Source organism: Condylura cristata, unplaced genomic scaffold, assembly GCF_000260355.1.
Source record: "Condylura cristata isolate star-nosed mole 26May11 unplaced genomic scaffold, ConCri1.0 scaffold00006, whole genome shotgun sequence".
Taxonomy (NCBI): Eukaryota; Metazoa; Chordata; class Mammalia; order Eulipotyphla; family Talpidae; genus Condylura; species Condylura cristata.
The window spans coordinates 24,749,262-24,768,957 of record NW_004567107.1 but is presented as its reverse complement, the minus strand read 5'-3'; the positions used below and the strand labels follow the sequence as shown (position 1 = coordinate 24,768,957).

The window sequence follows — 19,696 nt, the reverse complement described above, 5'->3', positions numbered from 1 at the left end:
AGAGAGAGAGAGAGACAGAGACAGAGAGAGAGAGGGCTCAAACATACACACTGTCAATTCTTGGTCTTCATCTCACTTATCTAAAAGTAGCAGACAGAGAGAGAGAGAGACAGAGACAGAGAGAGAGAGGGCTCAAACATACACACTGTCAATTCTTGGTCTTCATCTCACTTATCTAAAAGTAGCACTTGACATGTTTCATCAAAACTTACTCTTGCAACCCTAGATACCAAACTCATCTGATTTTCTTCTTATCTCTGTGGTTCCTCCTAGGTTTCCTTTGCTATTCCCTGCCCCCCACTGCCCTGTTCTCCAAAACACGGGGGGTTGGGGCGGGTAGGATCTAGAGCCTGCCTTGGCCCCAGACTTTCGTTGTGACCAGCACGCTGGCCGCACCCAAGTTCCCATCTCCAGCTCACGCCTCTCCCTGTACTTCAAGACCTGTGTGTGCAATTCCTCCTCCCCATCTCCTTCAGCAGAGTGGGGGTCCAAAAGTTGAGAGTTTTCCCAATGCCCTCCCCCCAAATACACATATTTTGAAAACCTTTTGGGCAGATTTAGTCACCCTTGTTCTATCTGAAACGTAGAAACTCAAATCTTGCCACCCGACTTTTAAAGCAGAGGCAGGCGGGTCTGAGCTGCAGGAACACGGACCTGGGCCACGTCATGGGCACCTGTCCGTGTGCCTGGGGCTGGGCACTGTCTCAGGAGATCTCTTCTTCCTTTCTCAAGTCCCCCTGGACAGCTCTCCTCACCACCCACTACCTTTCTGACCATTTCAAAACCGCCTTCCCTGGCTTCTCTGTCTGTTCCCTTCACCACATAGTGCAGGGTAGTCAAGACACCATCACTCCTTACCTGCCCACTTTCTGGAAAACTAGACTCATCCTTTGACTCCCATCCTCAGTGTGCTCAGTGCCCTTTCTGCCAATTTTTTTTTAAGATTTATTTATTTATGCATACAGAACTGGGGTATAGGCCAGAGGTGCAGAGGGCAGTGAGAGGATTCACCAGAGACAAGAGTGGGGAGCAGAACAGGCAGATTGATGAAGTACACTGCTGAGGGGAGCAGTGGACGGGTCAGGAGCGGTCTGCCGCACCATGTGGGTCACCTCCTGGGCCAGGGATTGAACTTACACTGAAGTGGCCGCGGCTAGCTTGCAGTGCTGGGTCCTTACCCACTGCGCCACCAGGGAGGCACACCCCCCACCCCCCGCCAAATCTTTATCTACACAAACTGCCTCCTTATACTCTTGGACAGTGGATCCAAATTTCTGAGCCCTTTTGCCCAGAAATGAAGAAGTCTTCATGCTCCCTCCCAAGCCTGCTCGTCATTCAGTTCCTGCCTCAGTGGGGCAGTCGACCAGCCTTCACCCAGCCAGACCTCTGGCCCTGGCCTTATTGCCTCCCTGCTCCCACCCCTAAGAGCTGCTCAAGCACCAGCTCTCGCCATGTCTGCTTCCTTCACAACTCTCAGATCCACCCTTCCCTGTGCCCTTTGCCAGGCACAGGGTGACCACCAGCTCCTGCCTGGATTATTGAAAGAACAAGCCCTGAGCCATCTCTGGGTTCTGGCTTCTCCCCTCTACCTGTTCTCACCCCTCAGTCAGTCAGGGCAACTTGGATCACATTTCTCTTCAGATTAAATATCTTCAGTTTTCAAGTTTAAATACCTTTGCTTAGTGTATAAGGTCCCTAGTGACCTGGGCCCTGTCTGAGTCACCATTTGTCCTTCCTGTCACCGCCCCAGAGACATCCTTGACATTATCTAGCAGAGGTATTGCATATGTATATATTGCATGCTTCAAGCAAAAAGAAAAAAATATCTGAACATCATGCTTAATGGTGAGAAACTAGATGCTTTGCTCTAAGGTTGAGAAGAAGTCAAGATGCCCCCTTTCACCAATTCCATTTAATCATGCTGGAGTCCTTGTAAAAATAAGATGAGAAAGGAAATAAAAGATACACAGATTAGAAGGAAGAAATTAAAATCATCTTTTTGAAGATGACATGATCATCTATGTAGAAAAATCCCAGACAACAACAACAAAACCCTTGTGGGTGGCTAGTAAACAATTGTAGCCACATCGTGGAGGAAAGGCTAATAAACAAAAGTCACTTGCTTTCTTATGTACCAGAAGTGAGCATTTGAATTTGAAATTAAAAACACAAGACATTATACATTTAGAACAGTACCTGGTTTTTGACCAGCATTTCTACTAGCACCAAAACCAAAATAAAACACTGAGGTGTAAATCTAAGAAAATATGTATAAGACCTAAATTAGGAAATGAACAACAATCTCATGAAAGAACTCAACGATTTAAATAAATTGGGAGATAACCCAATGTCATGTATAGGAAGACTCAATATTATTAAGACATCAGTTTTTTTCAACTTGGCTTATAGACACGATGCAAGCCTGGTCAAATACTAACAGGTTACTCTGTGAATAGTAACAAAATGATTTTAAGATTTATATAGAAAGAGAGAAGGCCTGGAATAGACAATACAATATTGAAGAGGAACACAGTTCAAGAATGGACACTATGTACTCAAAGGCTCACTATAAAACTATAGTAATCAAGACAGTATGATATTGGCAACAGAACAGACAAAATAGATTAATAGACCAGAATAGAGTGCAGAAATAGATCCACATAAATATGTTCCACCGATCTATGACAAAAACACAAAAGCAACCCAATAGAGAAAAGAATCTGTTTGACAGTTGATGCTGGAACAACTAGACATTCACATACATAAAAAGGACTCTAGATATTGACCTTGTATCTTTCAAAAAATTTAGCTCAAAATGAATGATAGACCTAAATGCAAAATGCAAAGCTATAAAACTAGCTAACAGGAGAAACTCTAGGTCACCTTAAATCTGGCAATGAGTGTTTCGGTAGAACACTAAAAGCATGGGCCATGAAAGAGACAATTGGTAAGCTGAATTTCATTAAAATAAAAAAAAAAATCTGTTCTGCAAAAGACCAAAAGACAAAGATTAAAAAAAAAAAGACAAGATACAGATTGAGAGAAAATAATTGCAAAGCACCTATCTGATAAGGACTTGTGTCCAAAATACAGAAAAAAAATTCTTTAAACTGAACAAGAAGAAAGCAAACACTCCAATTAAAAAATGGCCAAGGGCCCTCCCTGGTGGCTCAGCGGGTTAAAGCACAGCACTGAGAAGCTAAAGCCACTTCAGCATGAGTTCGATCCCCGCCTGTCCCGGAGGTGACCACATGGTGTGGCAGACCTCTCCTGACCCCCCCGCTGCTCCCCTCAGCAGTGTACTTTGTTGATCTGCCTGTTCTGCTCCCCACTCTGTCTCTGGTGAATCCTCTCACCGCCCCTGTGCCTCTGGCCTGTACCCCAGTTCTGTATGAATAAATATATCTTAAAAAAAAAAAGTGGCCAAAAGGTCTGAACGGTGTCTCTCCAAGGCAGAAACACAGATGATGAAGCAGCATATGAGAAGGGGTTCCCTGTCATGCTAGGGGATTCTAAGTTAAAAGCAAGAATGTAGTAAGAAAGGCTAAGACCCCAAGCACTGAGAGCCCTGAAGGCCGGCCAGGATGCGGGCAGACAGGAATCTCATTCATGGTGGATGTGCTACAACAGGGTAATCTCTTTACCAGCCAAGTTGGCAGTTTCTCACAAAGCTGAACTATAATTCAAAACATATGATCAAAGGGCCTCCCTGGTGGCCTAGGGGTCAAGTCTTAGCATTACACCACTGACAATTCCCAGCCAGGGAGCTGACCCACATGGCACAACAGACCTCTCCTGTCTCACTTGCTGCTCCCCTCCTCAGTGTATTTCATTGATCTTCCTATTCTGCTCCCTACTCTGTTTTGGGTAAATCTTCTCATCATCCCCTGCACCTCTGGCCTACACCCCAATTGTTCTACACAAAAATTAGAAAAACAAAAAACCAACAAAAAAATATGACCCAGCAATTCTTTTAGGTATTTACCCAAATGTGTTTTTGTGTCAACACAAAAACCCCCTACTCCAAATCCAGCACACACAAAATGTAGATAGAGCTTTTTTTCATAACTATCAAAACTTAGAAGTTACGAGAAGTTGTGCAGTGGTTACTGTGGGGCATTGATACCATAGAATATTAGTCATAATAAGCAATGTGCTATCAAGTCATGAAAGACGTGGGAAACTTCAGTGCATACTGCTAAGTGAAAGAAGCCATTCTGAAAGGCTACACACATTTTGGGATTGATTCTGACTATCTGCCATTTTGGAAAAAGCGACACTGTGTAGACAGATCAGTGGTTGACAGGGTTAGTGAAGCAGAGAGGACAGGGACAGTGTTCTGTATGGTGTCATGCAGAGCACCGTACAGAAGGCACAACACAGAGAGTGAACCCTAGTGTAAGCGATCGACTTTAGTGGAATCATAATGTTTCCCTATTGATTTATCAGTGATCAAATTAACGCACAGTGGAAGATGTTACTAACAGGGGAAACTGCTGGGTGAGGATGGGAGTACATGGAAACTCCATTAAACTGTCATAACTGAAAACTGCTCAAATCAGTAAAGTCTATCCATTAAGTACAAACATTTTAAGTGATACACATTATCCATTTAGAAGTATCTGGTTTGTGACCAGCGTTATGTAAACTAATTGCATACAAATGAATAAGGTTGCAGCGTGTGATGTCTCCAGCGGGACTCTGGAATTGGGCTTCACTCCTTGCCACCTGCACGCAGGCTTACTGGGGCAATCTCGGTGGGCCCTTCCTGCTATTCCCCAGCCCCTCCATTTCTCTTTATTTACTTCTTTAAAAAAATTTTAAAATATATATAGTCATTACATCATCCTTCATTTTTGTACATTGTATGGTTTCCCGGTGAAATTCCCACCACCGATTCCCCTGACCACCATCACCACAGTCCCCTGTGCTCTGCCCACCCCTGTCCTGGTCCTTCTCCCTCCTTCTCCCCTGCATAATGTCTCTGATCTATAGTTGCCTGGTGAAAAAGCACACATTGTACAAAAATGGAAAATGATGTAAAAATATATATTAAAAAAAGGAAAAAAGGTAACTATAATAAAGTAAAACTCAAAATCTTCTAAGTCTTTACTGCTAAATGCATATTTACTGTCTTGCCCTCCCCTGCTCCCCTGGTGAGATAAAGGCGGAAGGAGGCTGCACTCACCTGTCTCCCTAGGGGAAGCTTTTGGGTTGCACAATGCAGGAGCTGGCTTAGATGCGGTCCTGCCTGGGGAGAAGCTGGCTGTCCAGCAGGTGTGTGGCAGGGGCACACACAGCCCAGGAGAATACTGCACTAACTGTCCCACAGAGGGACATGCAGGACATCGGGGTGGGAAGGGGAGAGAAGAGTTTAGATCTGGTGGAGCCAGAGAACTCAGAGATAAGTTCCTAGACAGGTAACAGTGGTCTGGTACGAAAGGTCAAGTCATTTACTTGGCAGAGAAGGTTCTGGAAAGGAGTGTGGGGTAGAGACATGGCCCGAATAAAGGTTTGAAAGAGTAACACAGAGCAAAGCCTGTGACTGGAATCCAAAGGGGTCCAGAGCAATCACAGGCATGGATGTAGGGGTGGGAGGAGAGAGGCCGCACAGGTCTCTGATCTTCCTGTCGCTAGGGGTCCTGGGAGACACAGGCCCTGGAAGGAGAATTTAGGATGCCTCATCCCTGGGTACCCTGTTCAACCTTCAGGCTAAGTCTGACGACAGAGGAGAGTCTGAGAGAAATCAACGATGGCCTGGTGCTGTTTAGTGGAAAACCCACAGTAAACGGACAAATCAAAGGGTTCTGCTACCATGGCAACTGCTACAGGGCAACCCTAAAATAAGAGGAGAAAAAGAGGAACCAGCCAGAAAAGGTTCAGAGAGAAATCTCAGTAGACGCCCGGAGGGAAACACAGAGTCAGAGTAGCTAGGCCCTGAGCCAGGGAGCTGCTCTCTCCAAGCCTTCCCTTGGAAAGATTGCATGTGCCCCCCCACCAGCAGTGACCCTCAGGAGTGCCCTCCCTGTCCCCTGGCTAGTTTCCTCCTTGGCAACACAGAGGGGCACTGACATGGAACCCACGCTCCTCAGCTGGAGACTCACTGCGCTGGGAAGTCTGGAACCAGCTAGGGCTCCGTGCACAGCGGTGTTTATCATAGGAAGCAAGGGAAGATGGGTTAGACAAACTGTCAGCTTGACTAATTGGATTTCAGAAGGTTGATTTCCTTTAAGTGGCCCAGGGAGACATGCTTCCTGGAACCACTTCCTGGATCCATTTCTGGACTCAAACTCTGGGCCTGCAGCCTCTTCCCACCACAGTGGAGCCTCGGGGACCCCTTGTGCCTGGTGTACTGTGCTCTCCACTTAGCCTTGAGCAGGTGCACTGGCCCCTTGGGCTCAGCTTGGCCAGCTGGGCCTGGTCTGTATTCCCTGCTGCAGCAGGCTCTGCCTGACTCACCTCTTCTCTCCCTGGTATTCCGGGTCCTCCTGCCCTGACTCCAAGTTTAGTCTCCCATAGAATGTAAAGTGCTTTCCTGCCCTCCCTGCTTCACAGATCTGTGGCCAGGGATCAGAGGTGTATGAAAGTCCCTAAAAATGGCAAAGCTCTGTCCTTGTGTTGAAAGCCAGGGGAGGGGAGTGCTGAGCACTACGGCTGTTGGTGTTCCCACTAACCTGCTAGGTAGCCACGGGTGAGTATAGAACCCTTCCAGGTTTCTGCTTCCTCATCTTTACATAGAATTAAGGATATAACACCTGTTTCACAGTGTTATTAATAACTGAGGATTAAATGAGTTAACACGCAGAACTAGCATCATCATCACCATTGCTATTATTGGCAGTATTGCTTGTGATTTTCAGCTCCCCAAGCTCTCTCTAGAAGGGGGGGGGCCCTGTTAGTTAGTAACAGCCTAGTATTGACACTGTGCAGATTTCTAAATCCTAGTGGTGGGTGGGGAGCTCCCCAGAACAGAGCAGGGAGGGACTGCTTCATTGCCAGTGGTGCACCCTGAATAGTAACCAGATGTCACTTTGGGCTGGAAACAGACTGTCTGCCCCCTTGGCCCATGGGCACTGCCAATGTCAGGTCCATCTTCTGCCTGCTCTGGGTTAAGTTGTGCCCTGCCCCACCCCCACCCTCGCCTGCCCCAGTCCCACTTCCTCCCAGCACAGATGCATCAGGCAGTGAGGTGGAGACTTACAGCCCCGAATCTCTCCTCCTAAATCCACACCCTAGAAAATGTCATTTTCTGCTACTTCTCCAGTTGCATAACTTGTTACTGGGCTGAGTAAACCTTTTATTTCCAGACAAAGGAGGCTGGGCATCTTATTTGCTAGAACACCTTGTCTGGAAGGATCAAAAAATCTGCTCCCAATGCATATAATGACAATTTACACTTTAGTTGCAGAATTCACAGTCAATCCCTTAAAAAGAGCTCCTTACTTCATCAAGAAGACTGGGGAAAACTCCAGCTTCTCAAGAGAATTTGCTGCACCATGTGGAATTGATGCCGTACTGCACAACATGGCCGTTCAACACGGTTGTCTCTGGCAAAAGTGTATTTCACTGTTTAAGAGTAAGTTCACAAAACTACAAATTCCAATGGGTCTTGAACTTCCCTAAGCTGGAGCATGCTAGGGAGACCAGCGTGTGACTCACCAGTGTGGGTCAAGGGCAAGGTCAAAGGTAAGATGATTACATTCTCTATTTGACAACATTCTGATGGAAACGTTCTTTTAACGACAAATTTCTGTTAACAAGTGTAGGAAAAGAAATCTATTGTTTATCATTTTGAAAACCATATAGTTACTAGAAGGAGCTATTGGAATGTTTATTCCTTAATAGCATGCCTTTGGGAACTTACTTTAAAGGAGAGATTAAAAAGGCAACATTAAAAAAAAAAAGGCAACAATTTCTGAACTGATGAATCATATAGATGGGGGGCTTTTGCAATGTATAGAGAATATAGGTTTAAGGAGTCACATTGCCCTTAATTCTGCATATTTTAATCTACAGAGACAATTCTTTCACCATTTTCCAAGCTGCTCTTATGGTCAGCTTTTCTGAAATATGAGTCCAATGGAAGGAAATGCGATTGTTGGGACGGACCCCTGTGGAGCTGTGCTCATTTTCCTTTAGCCACGTGGTGTCTTTTCAAGCCGTGTCCCCCGGCAGCCAGGGTGACGTGCGCCTTCCCGGGGTTCAGGTGCCTGCTTACCTCCATGCTGTACCGCTCCACCGTCCTCCTCAGGGGATCCACAGCCTGCCAGCAAATCAGGATGCATAGGTCGATCAGCAGCATGCCCCCCACGATCACAAGCAGCTTCTGGTCCTTGATGATCTGGGGTGGGGGTGGGGGGTGGGCAGAGCAAAAGGGAGTGGACATGAGAGAACTTCCCAGGCAGTAGCTGAGGTGTCGGGTGACTGAGTTGTGTCAACCCCAGTTTGAGACTCTCGAGAGACTCCCCATGACCCACTGGATAACTCTAGTTAAGCTCCTTTACTTGGCCTTCAAGGCTTTCAGGAACTTGGCCCCAAACACACATGTGTACATAGTTAACTTAGTTGGGTGACTCAGCCTCTGATCCTGCTGTGATTTGCATCCTTCATCCCTTTCTCGAGGACTTTGTAAATGCTGGTTGTTTTGTCTGAAACTTCCTTTTTTTTTTTGGCTTGGCAAACTCCTAATGATACTTAAGGACACAGTTCCATTGTCACCTCCTCCATGAAGCCACCTTGGACTCCCACAGTGGAACTGAGTCATCCATCCCAGACTTTGTTCACATAGTCATCAGGGACAGTAAAAGCACTAGGACCAAGGAGAAGAGGTAACATGTAATAAACACTTATGCTGTGTCTGCCTCTGTTGACTGACAGACATCATCTCATAAAGAGGGAAATATTATTCCCCTTTTCTAGGTGAGGAAAATGAGGTCTACATGACTTGTTCATTGTAATACCAGCATTGACCTAAACTCCTCCTGTCTCTAGTGGCCAGACATGCAAACATGTCTGGCACCAATTGGACACTATAAAGTCCTATATGCACCTGCCCTCTTCAATAAACCAGGGAGCCCCAGGTAGAGGGGAGCTTTTTAAATTTACTTGTGTCCCCCCAGTTCTGAGTGTGGCCCTGCATGCAGTAGGCACTTAAGTTTGATGGGTTAAATTGAGATGAAGGAATATAAAAAGGAAGAAATACAGCTTCCATCCTTCTTGGCAGCCAGGATAACTTTATTACACTGTGAAATTCCCACCCTTCTCTGGTCCTCTTGACAGGGCTTGGCCTGAGGACACGCACTGTCAACACCACCGATAACCTGTATTTCACCCACTGCACACTTATGGGTCTTCCTACTCGCACTAAATAAAAGCTAATGTGATGAAGTCGTTCTGGAAAGACTATAGAAAAAGAAACAAAATTGAGGCAGAAGCTTAAGAAATATCACCAAGTCTGGCTTTAACGATGGCCGCGTTTTAAAAGAAGAAATAGAAACTCAGGCAGCCTCTGTGGCCAAATAGAGAAAAGAACAGGAGCGTATTTCTAAGTGACTGCCAAAGAGAGCAAATCACCAAAACTGCTTTACGGCGTGGGGGTAACAGAGGGGTGGACAGTCCCTGGCAATGTCTTTTCTGAGATTTTCTAGAAGCATCCAGTGAATCAGATAACTGATGCTTTGCAGAAACCTGGCTTAATCCTCACTCTCTGGGGAATCAGCGACTCTGCCAGCCTGGAGAAGCTGGGAAAAAGGAACAAGTGCCCAAGGAGCTTCAGAATCAGGGGCAGGCTGGAAGGGGCTCCTCTATTTGGTGCTCATCCAGAGCTTGCTGAGGTCCCAAGCATTTGCCCATGGCTTGACCCTGGAAATTCTTCCCCACCTTTCTGCTGTTACCTCCCACCTGCATTCAAGGTTGAGCCCAGGCAGCTTCTCTGTGAAGCTGGGCGAGTCCTCCCATGGGGTCTGCTGCAACTGTTCCGGTCAGCATGGATGTAAGAACCAACCTTGACGTCCTGGTGCTTGTGCACAGACAGCTCTCAGACTTTCTTGGGGAATGTGTTGGAAGGAATGGTGAGCTAGTGGGAAGAGGCCAGGAGAATGGGATGCTGTTGAGCAAGTTCAAGGTCATTGCCTCTAGCTGGAGATTCAGTTTATACTTCCCTGGAAGGTTCTACCTGCCCATTCGGGCTCCTACTGTCTCCTCACCTGACTGTCCAAACCCATCAGGGAAACACATCAACTCTCCATCTCTGCTGCAAGGCAGGGGAACACTTCGCTGGAATTTATGGCCACATCCATCTCCTTTGAAGCCCCTTATGACAGACAGTGGCAACTTCACATTTATGTGTGATAATTTGATTTATGTCTGTCCTCCCTACTGAATTGTGAGCTCCCTGCAACTTGGATTTTGCTCATTGCTGTATTCTTCTTGCCCATCTGAGGCTTGGTAGAAAAGGGTGCAGAAAAACCTGCCCAACACCACCACTCATATGTACCAGGCCAGTGCTGGGCACTGGAGACCAGAGATGGGCAAACCCTGGCATTGCCCTCCAGAAGCCCAGAGGTCAGGGAGGAGAGACTTGTCACAGGGGCACCAGGAGGATTGCTGGAGGCCACTGGAGGCCAGAATGTCAGCAACTTGAAGATGCAAGGGGCCAGATCAGGGGAGTGACCACATCATGCTGCCACAAGTTTAAGAGTCTCCCAAGAATCCCCATCACCCATAGGAAAAAATCAGCCAAGCTCTGTTTGGCATTCAAGAGCTTTTATGAGCTGGGCTGACCACTTCCTAAACGCACACAAGTACCACGTGGATACTTTAATCACTTGCTGGTCTGTGGTTGCATCATGATTTTCATTTTCCAGGCATTTGTAGGTGCTGATTTTTCTTGCAGGAAACACCCCTTTCCTTCTGTGAGGGGTTTGATGTGGGTGGGTATGTTGAGGCACAATGGAAGTAGATGAAGATGGATTAGCTGGAGGGGAACACCTGCTCCCATGTAATGAAGCCTCAGGTGGGGCTGCTGGAGGTTTAAGCATCAAGCAGTGATGGGCTGACCTCCACAGCACTGACAGCGGACCCATGGCATGAGCCTAGAGCAGGAGGCCATGAAGGAGCTGGGTCCTTGCCCTGGTGACAGGGAGGAGGCCCGACCCAGCGCAATGAACAAGCAGTGAATACTTAGGCAGATGTGAGGCTGCAGATGCCACAAACACTGGGCAAGCAGACTTGCTGGGCTCAGCCACTTCCCTACCAGGTAAGTGACCTTCAGTCCCCTCCTCTGTCTGAGTGTTCCCTAAGAAGTCTAATTTAAAGGGTCAATGACCTTAACTTGTTCAGCAGTGCCCTGCTTCTGGGCTCCTTCTGAGAGCTCACAAGGAACAGGAGCATGGAACAGCTATACACCAGCACATACAACCTGTCACACACTGAATGGAATGGACTGGGAAACATGGTGGGCCACACTCAGTCAGTCACCTGCCCCGGGAACAGGCCTGCCTCCTGAGTGGATGCAGCATTTCTCCTGCTGTCTGAGGGGTAGACTTCCATGTGGTATGTGTGGCCTTAGAAGACGAGCACCAGAAATTCCCTCTGGCAAATGTCATAAAGTCCTCCCAATTTTAAAGCTCAAGTAGGAAGTCTGAGGTAACATGGAAACAGGATTTGGGGTTATGTGGATCAGGACTGGAGTCCTGGGACCATCCCTTGCTGCCCATGTGACCCGGGGCAAATCACTTCTCTCATTCTGCATTTCTCCTTTGTAAAATGGCAAGAAGTGGTGGGGGTAGGGAAGCAGGGAGGAGGAAACCAATTTATTATATTTAAGTATGGTGCAAGAGAAACATCTCTGGTTTTAGATTTGGAAGACCTCATTCTGATACCAGTTCTTGTCAAATGTGATTTTGTGAGCCCTAAACTGCAGAATTAGTTAAGAGTAAAAGGAGATAACTTTTGAAAACACCTAATAGTGTCTGGCAGAGAGGCTCAACAAAGGGTAGTTGTGTGGATACCATCACTTGGGTTTTGATAATTAAGGATTCTGTGTTTATATGTAGGACAGTGACACCTAGGGTCAAAGTGTGATATTGCATCCCAGCTGGACCAGGCCTAGGACTAATCATCACATAGCTGAATTCACCGCAGGAAAATCTTGAGAATAAGAGGACATGATTTTTGTTTGTGTTCAATTCCTAAGATTGGCATTTTACCTATATTTGTGACTGAATGGATTTAGGGTAAGTAGTTATGAACCTCATTTTATGTATTAATTGTGGAAACATTTATCGAATGCCTATTCTGAGTCAGGTTCTTTTCTAGTCACTGGGGTACATCCATGGCCAAAATGTTATATCCTACCCATTTATTGTACATGGATGATAGTGGGGCAAACTAATAATCGATAATTAAACAAATACCACATGTATATACACAGTTAAGGTCAAGGAGAGATGATTCAAATAACCTTTTTAAAAAGATCTAAAAATTCAAATTTATAAAACAGCACTGACCTGACCATACAAATCTGAGCACCAGAGAAACCTTGCATTAGGCAAGACCATGTCTCCAGTTTCACCTCAGCAACTTGATGTCCTTTCTTATTTTTCAATTTTGTCCTCAAAAGTTGCATAATTTCTTTCATTTATATTAGCACATATTGATGCCATGATATTAAGTTTTCTCCCTGAGACTAGGTTGTCAGTGCTTCATTTACACTGAACGAAAAATGGAAGTGAAGGCACCAGGAACGCTCAAGCATCCAGAATCATTTCAGAGTTTGAATCTTACAATTAGCTGTGACCTTGTGTAAGTTTCCTAACACCTCTGAGACAATTTCTAATCTTCAAAATGAGAATAATCACACAAACCATATTAGAGTATCCGAATAGCTGTTTAACAGATGTTAATTGCTATTATTGTTACTTCCATTATTTAGAACAGGGATCAGCAAACTACATGTTTGGCCCACCACTTGGTTTTATAAATAAAACTTTACTGGAAGAGTCATACCCATTTATGTATACTATATGGCTGCTTTTGCTCTACAACAGCTCACTTGAGAGTTTGCCCACAGGGACTGTATATCCTGCAAAACCTAACATATTTATTACCCAGCTTTTAAAAAAAAATAATTGGTCAATTCCTGGTTTAGAGAAAAAGAGTATTTCTTCTTTTAAAAGAAGAAATAGGACCTCTCTGCAGTGGGTTAAACCACAGCACTAATAAGCTAAAGCCATTTCAGCATGAGTTTGATCCCCGCCCTGGAAGTGACCCACATGGCTCAGCAGACTTCTCCTCATCAGCCCACTGCTCCCCTCAGCAGTGCACTTAGTCAGTCGGCCTGTTCTACTCCCCACTCAGTGTCTGGTGAAGCCTCTCACCACTCCTGCACCTCTGGCCTGGGCCCCAGTTCTGTATGCATAAATAAACAAATCTTAAAAAAGAAGAAGAAATATATTCATTTTCCATGGACAAAACTGAATAGTACATCAACATGTACTAAAATATATTTTGACTGATGCAGACTGTCCTTCTACTAGGAGTGACCTATTCCCTAGTTCTGAGGACATCATTCTACAGTTAGGGGGGTACCTCTTAAAGTTGTGTGATGCAGTGGCCCTGCCTTCTGTCACCTTGTCACTCAGATGGCTGGTGCCCATACCCTCCCTGAGCAGATGATCTAATCTCTGGGTGATAGTGCTCATTTTAAGGTTTCAGTTTGATCCCAGTAAGAAGCAGAATAAAGATTCTCATAAGGTTTCTCACTCAGGATGTCATGATTGATCTTTAGAAAACATGAAAACATCCAAGTTCAGAATTTGGATTCATTGTCACCATGTGTCAAAACTCCCTTTAATGTTTTATTTTATTTTATTTTTTACTGGTAAAGCAAAAGCTTAGACCTCTAATGTGTTTCAAAAGCATGGCCATCTCGGGTGAAGTTTGCATCTGGGGAGGGTGGGATAAGATCATATAAAAGATTATGTGAAAAAATGTGAATGATGACATTTGTAAATTCACATAGATTTGCAAATCTAGCCTATGTGTACATATAAAACATTAAGGGGTCCACTAAAAAGAAAAAAAATCTAAGCTTAAAATAAATCCAAGTAAACCACAACAATCGTAAAAACCAAGCTTGGTTACATAAAACATTGGAATCCTGGAGAATTCAATCCCAGCTTTGACCTGAGGCTACTACATTTCTTTCATCAAAACCATCTGGGTCCTGGACTTGTGGTTTTGAGCTGTGGAAGGTAAACATTTTACCTCCACACCTTTAACCTGCTCTGATTTGTTGATAAATGACACTTAGCTGCAGCATCAAAGACCTGCTCTTGGAATAACTAGAAATCCCAGAGCAAGATGTTTTTCACCTCAGAATGGAGTGAGAAATCATTTCTAGCCTTAATCATTTTCCCAACTGACAAGAAGTGGTGACCGAATCTTAACATAGAGAGGCTGACAGTGTCTCAGAAGAGCCCTTCCCTACACTGGGGCCCACAACCAGCCAGACCCCAGAGCTGGAGGGAGGTCCCCGCCCCATCGAGGCTCAGGCACAACACCCAGCCCTGCCTCCAACGAGCCTTCAGACAACCGAACCCCTGGGTCCCAGGACATGTGTCCAGCATTGCCACCCAACAGGAGCGAACGGCTCTTATTACAGGTAACGATTTGGATGAATCACACCTTGACACAAAGCAATCCACATGGTGAGTCTTCAGCGCCACCACAGAGTTGTTGTGAGCGGGTGTGTGGGCATCTCTTTAGCTGAGTCTCGGAGCAGGCGGGCCCAGAAGGCATCAGTGCCTCACAAACTTGGCTTGCATCTGCACCCCGTTCTTGGGCTCCACCCCAGGGCCTGATTCACTAGGGCTGGCGTGGGACCTGAGAATTTGCATTTCCGACAAGCTCCAACGAGAAGTGATTCTAGCCTGCCAGGGCTGGGCTACTTCTCGTGGTTGTCTGAAGCTCGCGTTTGACTGTAATGGGCAGCAGGGACCGGACTGAGAGAGACGGGCGCCCAGGCTTCCCATCTCACGGGCAGGCGGCAGCTGTCACACACGCTGTGGAGCCCGGCCCGGGATAGACATTTAGTTCTCTGAGCCATCCTGTTGGAACCTGGGTCCTGGGCACAGAGGGATGTGAGATTGAAACCCTGTCTTTGATGGACTCACGATCCAGAAGGGGCCTGTCCAGGTGTGCATGGGTAAAGGATGGCAGAGGGGGCTCTTTGCTCTGTCCACCTGCAGCCTGTAGTTATCCCCTAGTGGTCTGTGTGAGGGGCGGGGCGGGGGTGTGTGTGGATGCGCATGTGTGGCAGTGAAGGAAGCTTCTAACGCAGCCGGTGCTGCAGGAGCCGCGAGAGGAGCAGGCAGGAGACAATCACAGCCTGGGCAGTGAACCACTTCAGGGTGCCCCCAGCTTATGGGTGAAGAACAGCGACCCTGAGAGGTTTAGAGGTTTGCTGAATGTGCCAGGCAGGTCATTGGTGGAGCCCGGAGCAGAAGTCGGCTCTTCTGCGTTCCCTGCTGGCCCCAGGGGCCTGAGCACCGCTGATACCTGCTACAGGTGCCAGGCCAACCAGCCAGGTAACTGGAGGCAAACACAAGTTAGGGTGAGAATTGGAATGACAGGCACTTTCCACAGTGGGGTGAGACTACGTGAGGGCTTTGCTGAGAGGTCTTTGAACAAGTCCTCTCCAGGTGAGGGGTTTAAAAGTGGGTCCTGGGGGGAGGTGGGGAGTGGAGGGTTTGAATCAAGAAGAGGAGTTTTTGGGGTGCTGTGGGACTCCCCCCTGCCTCAGCTCTGTGATAACATTCCTTCCCGTCCCCACCTCCAACATGGTTCCCCCTATTCCCAGCCTCTGCCTGGCTAACCCCCATGCCCCATCCAGGTCTCAGCTTAGCTGACACTTCCTGAAACCTGTCCTGAGTGCCTGAATCCCAGCACGCACCCACACTCTCAACCTGCCCTTACTCCCATGTACTATGATTAGTAGGTTTACCAGTCTGCCCAGGACGCTGCAAACAGCCCACTGCCTGGCACAGAGAAGGTGCCATGGGGCCTCTGCCCATACCCTGACACCAAAGCAATGATTACCTTCTTTTTCATTTTCACATTTTTGAAGATGGCATGGACCCTCCACGTCTTTGCAAACATGGCCCCAAAGGCCGTCGTGTAGCCCACGGTGAGAATCCAGGTCCTGACCTAGAGGCCAAGAAAAAACAGAGGTATTAACATTTCCTTGTGGACAGACCTTGTCACTCACAAGAACGCCCCAGCTGGGGGACTCTGGATGGTGGAGAGAGGTTTTTCTGACTCTCCCTTATACGGTAGAGTTTTATTAGCACTTATAGCCCTTCAACCACATTTCAATTTGGTAGACATTTAGTTCTCTGAGCCATCCTGTTGGAACCTGGGTCCTGGGCACAGAGGGATGTGAGATTGAAACACTGTCTTTGATGGATTCATGATCCAGAAGGGGCCTGTCACAGAGGCACCGAGGGTCCCAGGCCCACTGAGGGGACACTACTGGCTGACAGCCCAGTCCAGCCCCCAGGCCCTCCCTTCCTTCCTTGAGTGCCTTCCACACGGGGGTGGGCAGGGCAAACCTGCAGAGGGGACCATGATGGCCGACTTCTCTGTCTCCTCAGCTGAGTCTACAGCCCCTCAGCTTCTGGGATGTGGGCTGGGGTAAGAGAGGACCCTGAGTCGCAGGGTCGAGATAAGGTAGGTGAATGAGCCTGCTAGGCCCTTCTGTAGTGCTCAGCAAACCAGCCATCTGGCAGAGCAGAGCAGGACCCAGCCAGAGCTGGTGCAAGGGGGCACCCAATTGACAGAGGCACCCAGGCCAACTCCAGGGCCTTAAGAGCCTGGCTAGTAAGGAAGAAAGGCCAGAAGAGAGAGGGGACATAACCTACCCACTCCCGCAGGGCCTGTCTCCTCTGACCTTTCCAGAATGGAGTGGAAACTCCTGGACTCTGTTGCTGGGGCCCCTTTAGCCAAGGTCAGGTCACTTGGTTTCTACTGTATTCTATGGACTTGGGAGCCCAATCAGCCTGGCTGCTGAAATCATACTTGGACCCGGGACCCTGCTCAGGACTAAGCTCCTTTCTGACACTAGCCTGTTCCCTCCGACTTGGCCCTGGTTCCTTGCTCCAGGTTGGGGAGTGAGCAATAGTATCAGCCCTGATTGGGCCGACAGCCTGGATCCTGGCCACTGGCTGTCAGGTCATGGGGGCTTCCTAGAGCCCACCCCTCACACATCTACACTGCTCCCATGACCAGACCCCAGCCCTTCCAGAATACCTCATGGACTGGTCAGGACACCCTCCATACCTAGGATACTCCCAAGTTCCATGCTGCACCCCATAACACTGAGTTCTGGGTCAAAGAGGACAAATGCTCTGTGAGCTCCTGTTTCATGTCTGGTCTTTTCTTAGCTCTATTGAACTAAGCTCCCTTGAAAGGTTCTCACCTTTCTCAGCTAAGCACAGCAAGAAGGTGGCTGCGGCAGGAGACACAGACAGCCAGGCTGGAGCCAACAGGTCAGCCCTCCATGTCCAGAGGAAGTGAATACAGCAGTCTGACCGGGTATGTCCTTCCACCCATATTTGCTGGAGGCACATGAAGAAAATTCCAGAAATGTCCCTACCCATCCATAGAGTGCCTTTATAGCAAGTCAGCACCTTAGTTTTTCAGATATAGAACATTCACCCTTTCTATTTATTTGTAAAATTGGAACTGGCTTGGTGGATTGCATGGCTGACCCCCCCAATCAAGGAGGGTGATAGCATTATAGCAGTTATTCTGAAACACAGATAGGTGAGGTGTGAATGCTGATAATGGTACAGGTTGGGATTCATTCTTCTTCTTTTCACTTTAAAATTAAGGAGAAATCAGACAGACAGGAATGAATCACAGTGCTTTAGAGACGGTGTAGGCTGGCCACATTACAAGGTGTCAGGAAAAGAAATACAACAGAGAAGGCAAGCAAGTGAGTTACTGGGGATTGAAACCTGAACTGATGTGATGACCAGTCCAGACATTCCTAGCCTGTCAGAGTTGCATGAGACCTTCCAGGCCATCTCATTGGTTCGTTCATTCCTTTGATAATTCATTCATCTGTTCATGAAGTGTTAATAGGCCAAAGGCTAAGTACATAATTGTAAAAACAAAAACAAAATCCAGTGGGACTGTTTTTAAGTCACAGTTTGAGCAAGGAAACCACTTTGCAGATGAGGAAACTAACTCATAGCATTTAAGATATTTTCCTCACCAGCGCTGGGCCTGGCACTCAACGCTGTGTTCCTGTCCTTCAGATACCAACATTCTCCATCATTCAAATCAGAGTCACCCAGCCCAGGAGTTGTATCAAAGGGAAAGGATGCAGTTGGGGGAGCTGGTGACCAGCCTAGAGCATTCTCCCAGGCGGTGGCCACACACATGTCAAGTAGGACTCCTCAGACAAGGAATTTACACATGGAACATGGACATTTTAAAAGGCTGGTTACCTCATCATGGGGCTGACAAAGATTCTGGGTAGAATCACACTTTTGTGTGCTTTATTAGCACATTTGCTTTAACTTGTGTTTTCTTTGAGGGAATCATTCCAGGCCATTTGTCAGTTTTATGGGGCTCAATTCATTAAGACTCAATAATATAAATGAGTTACGTTAGCTAAAAGCTAGTAACATAAATATACGCTGGCCTCTGGAAACCTCGGTATGTTGCCATAAACTGAAAGCAGAGAATGTCTGGGTAGGGAAGGGTAGAGCAGAACTGAGACTGTCCTGAGAAGGCCTGTGAGCAAGGCTGAACCTTGAGCCGGAGCCTGGAGCTTGTAAGAGTGACCCTGCCTTATGGTGCCAACAACTAGCTTAGCTGCCTGCCACTCTCCTCCTGGCAGCCTGGCATCTTGGTGTGTTCCTTAGATGGACAGTCCCCGCTGACAACCCTGGGCTCATCCCTGATGGATGCCACTCTGCCTGAGTGCTCACTGCCTGCTGGGAATCAAGCTTGTCCCCACGGCTCCCCTGGGAGAGGCTCTAGGAAGCTTGCGACTAGCTCCCCTGTCTTCCCTAGGAGTTTTTTCCCTTTGCTGATTTGCTTCATATTCTTTGGCTGTAATAAATGACCACTGTGAGTACAATGACATACAGAGTCGTCCAAGTGGCTCCTTGAATAGGAGGTTGTCTTGACCCCTCCACACAAGGCCCTGCCATGCTTGGGATAACAGGTTGACTTCCCACTCCCTTCTTGGGTAAGTTCCTCCGTGAGACCACCAGACACACTTGCTGAGCCAGGGTCAGGCCAAGAGTGAGATGTTAGTAAAGTTAATTTCTTCCTTAAAAACAAACAAACAAACAAAACCAGAAAATATGGGAGGAAACTAGACTTTTGGTGGTGCACATACTTAGTATATGCTGATAGATGTCTATATAACTGAAATCTATATGATGTTCTAAGCCAGTGACACTCCAAAAATAAAAGGCATCTATCAATCATCCATCCATCCATCCATCTACCCACCCACCACCCACCCATTCACCCATCCAAGATCCGTCCATCTATCCATCCATCCATCCATCCATCCATCCATCCATCCATCCATCCATCCACCCACCACCCACCCATTCACCCATCCAAGATCCGTCCATCCATCCATCCATCCATCCATCCATCCATCCATCCA

At 47.1% G+C, this 19,696-nt stretch overlaps 1 protein-coding gene across 1 annotated transcript in view; it reads right to left on the bottom strand.

Moving 5' to 3' along the window:
- GABBR2 (gamma-aminobutyric acid (GABA) B receptor, 2) overlaps nt 1-19,696 on the bottom strand; it is a 328,099-nt gene that overhangs the window by 48,277 nt on the left and 260,126 nt on the right. Inside the window, exons 12-13 of the mRNA XM_004677485.1 lie at nt 16,102-16,209; nt 8,219-8,341 (exon numbers count right to left, since the gene is read on the bottom strand). Of these exons, the coding sequence (XP_004677542.1) occupies nt 8,219-8,341; nt 16,102-16,209 (231 nt within the window). The remainder of the gene's footprint in view (nt 1-8,218; nt 8,342-16,101; nt 16,210-19,696) is intronic.